General features: G+C 33.7%; 1 protein-coding gene across 3 annotated transcripts; it reads right to left on the minus strand.

The window, feature by feature from the left end:
• Nucleotides 1-470: 470 nt before the first annotated feature.
• On the minus strand, nt 471-8,067 carry LOC114171717 (uncharacterized). Of its 3 annotated transcripts, XM_085670214.1 has the most exons (9): nt 7,859-8,064; nt 7,684-7,798; nt 7,446-7,586; nt 6,526-6,624; nt 5,936-6,012; nt 5,668-5,776; nt 5,199-5,527; nt 4,804-4,910; nt 471-1,637 (listed from the first exon to the last, which is right to left on the minus strand). In XM_085670214.1, the coding sequence occupies exons 1-8, from the start codon at nt 8,033-8,035 to the stop codon at nt 4,818-4,820; spliced, it is 1,140 nt and encodes a 379-aa protein (XP_085526340.1). In that variant the 5' UTR covers nt 8,036-8,064; the 3' UTR covers nt 471-1,637; nt 4,804-4,817. The 3 variants fall into 3 exon arrangements, with proteins under 3 accessions (XP_085526340.1, XP_027912397.1, XP_085526339.1); XM_028056596.2 differs by lacking the exon at nt 471-1,637 and having other exon boundaries at nt 4,627-4,910; nt 7,684-7,765; nt 7,859-8,067; XM_085670213.1 differs by lacking the exon at nt 471-1,637 and having other exon boundaries at nt 4,627-4,910; nt 7,859-8,062.
• Nucleotides 8,068-8,522: the final 455 nt, after the last annotated feature.

Here is an 8,522-nt window from a genome sequence, read left to right on the forward strand (position 1 = left end):
AACCCTTCAAATTATGCTTCATGCCATGATTTTACCTATGATTTATGAAAACGTGCATATAAACATTCCCAGCTTCATCATACGTCCTTTTTTTCACCAAGAAACAATGATGAAAATCAATCATGTTAAATTTTTTAAGCCTGAACATGACAGTTTTATGTAAATTACTACTTTTTTTAGTAAGTCTGTAAAGGAGATAGTGGTCTGAATTTACATGTACGTCAGACTAACAGATTTAAACTTTTAAATAAAAAAAGTATATAACTCTAAAACATAACAATAATGCAAATAAATTTGTTTCTCTTCAAATGATTTTTATATGGTATATACATATCTATTTAAAAGATTTAATCTAACTTATTTAGTAAATACATGATCCACTGATATAGCTTGATATGATTCTATCCAAAGTGAGAGAGAACTGTTATGCACTATTGCAGAGTGACGTGTGAAGTATAATCTGGTTAGAATTACCCAGGGAAAGGTGCTGAGTTAACTTATATTGGAAGGTAAGATGTTAAATAATAAACAATGTACAGAATTGAGGAGCATCATCAATTATAGAAAAGAAAGAAGAAAAAAAAAAGGCGTAATATATTAATCTCCACAATAGAAACAAAGAGCTAAAATCATGGTAAAAATGTAGGCAATATCCTAAAGATTCCGATATGTGGGTCCCTGTATTACCAACATACATTTGGATTAGCTTGAGTCCGATTCCACCAACAAATCATGATGTTGATGGCTAGGTCCCCATGTCTCTTAATATAAAGTAACTTGCTTGGTTGTCCTTCCTCTTCAAATCAATCGGCATCTCAATTCTCGAGTACACAAATTCTGTTTAATTGGACTATTCTATCCGATGATTTTAACAAAACTAGATTTTCACAGTTTCACATGTATTATACACGTATTACTTCATGTTTATATAATTATTATAAAATAAATTTTAAGTTTAACTTAATCTCACAAAATTAAGTTGTAAAATGTAATTTGCACTCCACTTATATATTATAAAATTGTCTTAACTCTAGTTATGTGGAACTTCCAACACATTTCTCAAGTCAAGGTACATCTTGTGCGTCGGACTAGAAATGGATGGTCTGATAACAACCCGATAACGGATGAAACAATATGCTTAAGAAATTTTCTTCAGATAGACTTTAACCTAGTTTTAATACCATGTTCTCATACCATATTAAGAAGTGAATTTTAAACTCAACTTAATCTCACAAAACTGGTTTGTAAGATGAAATTTACACCTACTTACATACTATATTGTCTTAATCTAATATAGGTATATATAGATGTGTATATATAATTGATGTGAATATGATTCTTACATACGCATGGAGTAAATTTCGAAGGATTAATCGGATGGTCGATATGCAACACAGATATTATTCCCTCACGAGTGGCTTAAGCTTTACCTAAAATTACCTAAGCAAAACTATTATACATGGGTATAAGCGAAATCAGATTGTTCATTTAACCAAAGTAAAATAAAACAGAAAAAAAAAAGTGTACGAAAGTTTAAAACTTACTAGGATAGTGAGTGGTCCTACCCACTAGATGAAACAAAGTTGCTGCCACCCGCCACTGTAAAAAACACCACTTTTTGCATTTACACCTGATTTCTGAAAGTGAAGGTAACATGGACACCATTAAGAGAATCTTCACACTGAAAACACTCACGTACTATTTATTTCATGCAACTAGCTTAGAGTTTGCGAGCACAGAAACGCTGGGTACGGTCTAAAGGTGGCGATTCCTTTTATGGATGGAGAAGCCTCGGGGAACAGAAGGGACTCTCCTTCAGACTCTATAGCATCAAGCAGGTTGATCTCTTTCTAGTGAATTTCTAATCATAATTTTTTTGTAGATATAATAAACTGCAAACTTTTTCCAGCCATAATTGTAGAGCAATTTTATACTGACCACTTGCAAACTGACAATGATACTACGATGTAATAGAATTAAAAATCTCTGTTGACAAAAAAAGATATCGTTCGGTGGAACACGAGAAATCAGAATTTCGTCAACCCGAAACAATAATCAGCGTTTAAATGGTAAGCGAATTCAACTTTCATGTAAAAACTGCCTTCTGGTTGAATAAAGTTTTCAGGTGCACCAGTTCTTCTGATTCCACATGAACAAAACGAAAAAAAAAATTCAATCGTTCAATCAAATACTCTATAAGCTATACTGTATTACGTAAGTATTAAACACTAATAAGATTAAATATATTGCTTGTCCAATTTGCGATCCCCCTTACCAAAATTCCATCAGGTTCGAGCCACTCGATTGCTGGATTGGTTTGTTTTAGTTTAACGAGACTTGGTCTGCATGAAAGTGCCTTTTGAATCATATCTATTAGTATCACAACCTAAGCAAACTTGACTTGGTTGTGCATGTTTAGCCACAAACAATCTAAATTAAGCAGCAGTGACGGGCACTGAACACCATCGTAATCACCATTTAAACAAAATACTATATTTAAAAGTCTATATATTGGGTTTCGTGCGTTGTTAATTTTACCAGGAAAATTAACATTATTTTCTTATTTGTCTTGGACCATCGACAATTAGAAGCCATTTCAGACCCCAATTAGTTTCAATCGAGCCACACAAAAACTTCTACTCACAAGTGACTACTATTTATTTCGCACACAAGGAAGTGCCATATCTATTATTACAAATCGGAATGAATACGTGTTTTTCACTATTTTAGAGAAGAATTTTATCCTCTCTTGCACTGGTGACAAGGGACTTGAGTGGCCAACAAATAATCACTTTTACTCCGTTGATGAAAACAGATATATGTTTCAACATCAAAAGAGAATGAACAATATCTAAAAGTTTCTTTGGACCATCCAAAAAGAAAAATAAAAAAAGGTACAAATAACTATTTATTGTTTTGACTTCCAATGTAGAAATTTGAATCAATTATAGAATAGTGAAATATAAACCAAACACATACCAAAACACTAATGCTTGGAATGATCAAATTCGCAAGGTAAAACCATACCACTATACTTTAAATAAGTAATATATGTTAAGTTGATGCTAAATATTAAATAGAATCAATTTGTAATGTCGATTGTAAATCCTACATTCTTATGTCAAACTTTGCATAAAATATCTGCGCATTAAACTATCTAAAAACTTACTTAACCGGTTTATAAATTAATTTGATCGACATAAAATATTTAATTAATTACTTTAAAATAATTTATGTTGAAGTTTTCAACTTAAATTAAAACTACTATAGTTAGCTCTACAATTGTTTAACTTTTTTATTAGTATCCCTTACATTTTGATGCATTTACTTATAATAATATTTGTAGTATTTATTTAGTTAATGATTTTTTTATTTTTATATATTTTAAACTAAAATTATATAATATTATAAATTAAAGTAACTAATTTTTCATGATATTTACATAAAAACCACACAAAAAAATATAAGAATAGTTTAAATTGAGAGACCAAAACATTAAATTTAAAAAAAAAAAACTGATTAATACTCATCTGAATAACTAGTTTAAATAACACGAGTAAAAAATATATACTTGACTTCCAAAATAAATATAAGTACTAAAAAAAAACTAAGTTATATTCAACAAAAACTAAAATTACGATTAAATAATTTTTTAAAAAAATACAAAAAATCTATTTATATAATATAACTTATGCATCTAAATCTTTTTAGATTCACTAACAATAAACTATATTATTGACTAAAAACTTACATATTAGAAATTTATCAATTAAAAACTAACATAATTCATCTAAAAATTAACTTATCAACTACAAGTTAATTTTCTCTAACAAAGCCTACACCAATTTGTTCCAATAAAATGTTCAAATTGCAAAAGACTAAAAAATGACGTCGTTCTAAAAACTTGGTAACCATATGGGATGCATCATGAACCTGGAATTTAATCCCAAGAAATGGTGGTGGGAAATGATATTGATTATTGCAATACATACAAACAATTTTTTAATAAATTTTGGAGTGGGGAGTAAAATTTCTCTCCTGGAAGAGTTGTTTCAAACAACTGAAGATGCTCCTAGTGCGTTAATTAGAGTTCAGTAGAATGATGGGATCACCTCTATGTTGAAATATGCAGCTAGGGTCCTCCGTTTAGAGGTAATCCAGGGTTATTTAGAAATATGCCTAAGAAAATAGAAAAGGATTCTAGAAAGAAAAGGTGGTTGTTTCTAGTGGCCAGGCATGATATTAATGGGGTAGAAAGAATATATTGCATCGATGGGACCTACTCCCATTCCGATCAACCGAATATTTAAGATAGGCCATATTGAATTGATATTCTCTAAGTGGACGGTGAACGAGGCAACACTACATGCATGCGTTTGCTGAGAGTAAGCGAGTTGTACTTAACGACATTGACCACCCATAAGAGTTTGGGTACTTACACTCAGAATGAAACAGTCCCCACAAACTAAAAAGCAATACTCTCTTATAAGATAAAAGGTATGAACTCTCTCTCTCTATAAAATGCCACCCGCTGTTGCAACCTTGGCTATCACAGCAGTTATATTTGAGCATTTGACAAAGTAAATATTAACCACCTTCTGCGGTAAACTATTTTAGGTCCTAAAATCCCAATAAAAAGTCTATTCAAAATTAAATTTGAAGACACGTGGCAACGTATCTCTTACAAAATTACAAAAGCTGATCCAAAAAACATAAGTAAAAAAGAGGTAGTTATTCACACATTATCCTAAATAATTACCCTTAAAACAGCCAAAATTTTCTTCTTTAATAGCTAGAAATTACCATATATGATGAGCTCAGTAATATATTGAAAGTGTTCGGTGGTGCTGCAGAGATGTGCACTGAACACCAGCAGCCCAGAGCCAAAGATCCAGCTCCACACTGAGAACCTGAATATAAAAGTCAGAGAGGCTTTTTCAGTTTCATATAAGATGAACAACTTGCGCACAAAACACATGAGCCATAACAGCGAAATTGCGCAGCATTTCCTTTTTGAGTAAATGTTTCTGGAGAAAAGATAATTTAACAAAAGGATTTAATTATTTTTAAAAAATAGACAAGCAACAAACCAGCAGTGAATTATTTTTTTTATGACGCTTGAGTTTAAATAACCTTCCAACTTTACATGCATTGGAAAAGGCCATAAGAGGGAGGTACTCCCGAAAGAAAAGACTAACCTGTCTTCCTGACTTTTTACTTATCAGCTCCCTCATTTTCTCCACCGCATGCACAGAGCAAGCCCGCAGTTCAACTTCCTCTTCAGTCCCTGGACCTATTTCTCCACTGGACTCGATAGTACTGGCCAGTGTTGGACTATATTTTAAAACACCAAGCTGCCGAAGCACAGCTGGGACAATATAGTCCGCCATTATAGTTAAAGAGCCGATGTCTTTAAACTCACCATATCCTTGGCCCCCAAATGCACCCCACAAATCTGCTGCAAATATCTGAGCCCTTTTGTATAAAAATACCTGGCGTCCCTTGTACACTGTATGGTCTCTAAAACCTAGAACCAAATAATATTGGAGTCAACAAATTAAATACTTTGCATAAAATTCATAGCAACTTCAAACAGATGCACACATAAATTGAGCACTATATATTTTAGAATTTGAGAAACAAAAGCTAAGCGAAAAACAGCTATACCAGGAAAATGGCGTGCAACTAGAGCGACGAGATTCACAGCTGATTTTCCACAGCACTGAACAAGATTGGATGCTTTACCCTCAAAGTTCCTTTCCAATTCACTCCCAACCTAGCAAAGGAAACGGACAGTAATACACAGAGTGCCATCAAACTTCCAGACATGCTTATTACCCAGAACTTAGTTAACAGGATTGATTCCAACAGAAACAGTGAAACTAAAAAAAGATGGATATGTGTTAAAGGTAGCACTGCTAATGATTTGTTTTACCTCGTGAAGTAACCTAACTCGTTCATCTTCCAAAGGAAGGGGTCTAGGCCACCTCAAAAGCTCGCGCAACTGTGGACCTAACATTATGAACTCATTTTGTAATTATACTATATTGGTAGAAAAAAATTTCTTCATCTACAGCATTGAAGCAATCACACCAACCATAAGACCAAGCAGACATATAAAGATTCCTTCTGAAAATACTGTAACTTAACCACAAATTTCTTATTTGATTTTATCATATGAAGAACTATAATTTCAAAGCTGTCAATGCTGAACCATCTTAAGAAAGCATAATGTGCCAAACAAAAAATTATTGCCTCCGACCTGTCAACATAAAACGAGCATTTGTTCACTGTTTGGGTCTAACTTCCTTTAAGTGAAACAAATGAAAATCAAGTGTACATGCAGTATCTATTATGTCCTTAACATAATTTTGACAAACGGTAGTTTCAGTTGATAACAAAAACATGAACTGAATTGAAATTACAACACTGTCGAAAACTTCGTCATTTCAATTCAAATGTGTGCACGTGACAAAATACTCTAGTTAATTTCTATACAGACAGTACGAGGTCCGAGTAGATTACCGGTGTACTTTTGCAGACGATCAGCATCGAAGGCAGATTTATCGTTTTGAAGAGCTGCCTTTAACCCAGATGCCAAATCGTCGTAATTCAAATCCTTATCTGTTAGCAAAAGAGAAGAGACGTCAACATTAAAAAGAATAGAAAGGATGGCACAGTTAACCAAGGATAAAAAATACATACACTAAAATGATGAGACAGTTCACTAATCACTACTTCTTTTCTTTGTCAATTAGAATGTCAACTAGACAAATGTCCGGATGATACCCTTCGAACCCAGCATCCCAAAAATAACCTTGACTATGTAAGATAAAAATGAGAACTAATTGTTTCTCATCATTAGCTAACCAAGGAAACAAAAACAATAGTATTCTAATCTCCCGTATATCAGATACTAACACACAGGCATTTTATCTAAATGTTCTTCATTTCTCATAATTTACATCAAGAAATTGAAGTTTATTATGACTTTTTATTCAAATATACGATAAACAGGGGAAGAAATGTAAGATAAAATCAATAATGAGATCTATAATTTTGAAAGCTAGGGTGATGGATACGTTTGTGAGCTGCAATATTTTATAGCGGAGTCCACTCTAAAAAATAGAACAACTGACTGTTGGTAACATACAAGTGGCTAACACACACAAACACGACACAGATAAACAGAAATAACAATCCAAATTCGCCACCTCCTGCATATTCGCAAACCATTTTCATATCTGTGAAGTGTCAACAACAAGTTCTGCGGGTAAATTGGCTTTCTTATTCTGTAGCACGATAATAAAGATAGCAATTAAAAGAAAATACAAAAACAGAGAGCCATTAACACTACGATTAAGGTACTCCAGGCGTGCAATTAATCAAGTCGTAATGTGAAAAGGTTCTAAGCATTATCAACGGGAAAAAAAAACGCAGCGTACCAGGCCAGAAGCAAAAATTTAAAGCGTCCAGAACAAACAAGTATTGGACGGTGAGTGGTCCATTATCGAAGTAATGAATCCCTTCGAAATCCCACTCAACCTTGGGAATGGACTCAATGGTGCTCACCACTTTCTCAATCCCTGAAAACGACACCGGAGGCAAATACGCATTATAGTTTCATTTTGGAGAGCATTATCGGAAGGTAAATAAGGAGGACAGAGAATGAAGGGAATGAACCTGCAGAGTCGACGAGAACGTGGGAGGAGCGGCTGGCGACCCAGGCGGAGGTAGCCCTAACATCCTCCATGGCGCTGTGAAGCTGAGGAGCGGAATGCGGCGTTTGCAATGAACCCTAACGAAAGGGTTTGAAAAAGTAATAAATATATAGGGTAGGCGCGGGTGAGAGTGTTACCTGCGTGGATGTTTGGCGGGTTTTTATGGCGTAGTAGAGAGGTGGCTTTCCATGTGCGTGTTGTTGGCGCCCAGAGTGTGAACCTGACCCGCTTTTCTGACCCTGTTTCGCGTTACTTGGAAAGTTTTTGGGCCACGAAACCCCACATTTTAAGTATACGGAGGATAAAGTTTCCATGCCCAGAAACCACACCACACCCAATCATATCACGTCATCCACCAACCAACCTTTTCAATCCAAAACTGCGCCTTAGGATTTTTCCACGTTTTTTCTATCCGCTCCATACAGGTATCCACACTTTACATTATAAAAATAAAATCATATAATCATATAATGAAATAATAATATAATGTTTTAAAATACTATTATCAATTCCGATTATGCCTAACAAACTTGCGCTTTTTTAAAAAAAAAACGAACTTGCTTTTATCACCTCTTTGCCACGTGAAAATTTTGAATTTTTTTTTCTTTTGAGATATAATTGTATATTTTTACTTTTAAATCTTTTAATAGTTTTAATTAGAAATAAGAGGAAGGTGAAGAAATACTCAACTTATGGATGTTTGTGTAGTTGAAGGGTTTTGTTTTACATGTAACTATTTTTTTCTTCAGAAGGTGCAGCATGTAACTGTTTAGCTACTTTCTCGTTCTTTTTATTTAGCGG

The sequence above is a fragment of the Vigna unguiculata genome, chromosome 2 (genome assembly GCF_037176805.1).
Source record: "Vigna unguiculata cultivar grain cowpea cultivar isolate G323 ecotype 2 chromosome 2, ASM3717680v1, whole genome shotgun sequence".
In the NCBI taxonomy this organism is placed as follows: Eukaryota; Viridiplantae; Streptophyta; class Magnoliopsida; order Fabales; family Fabaceae; genus Vigna; species Vigna unguiculata.

Bases quoted from the DNA above. Each gene is read 5' to 3' on its own strand.
- LOC114171717 (XM_085670214.1), bottom strand. From the start codon at position 8,035: ATGGAAACTTTATCCTCCGTATACTTAAAATGTGGGGTTTCGTGGCCC. The intron at 7,587-7,683 runs GTTCATTCCCTT...TGTCGTTTTCAG, and splicing joins CGTTCTCGTCGACTCTGCAG to GGATTGAGAAAGTGGTGAGC. The intron at 6,013-6,525 runs GTAATCTACTCG...TCATAATGTTAG, and splicing joins TCGTCTGCAAAAGTACACCG to GTCCACAGTTGCGCGAGCTT.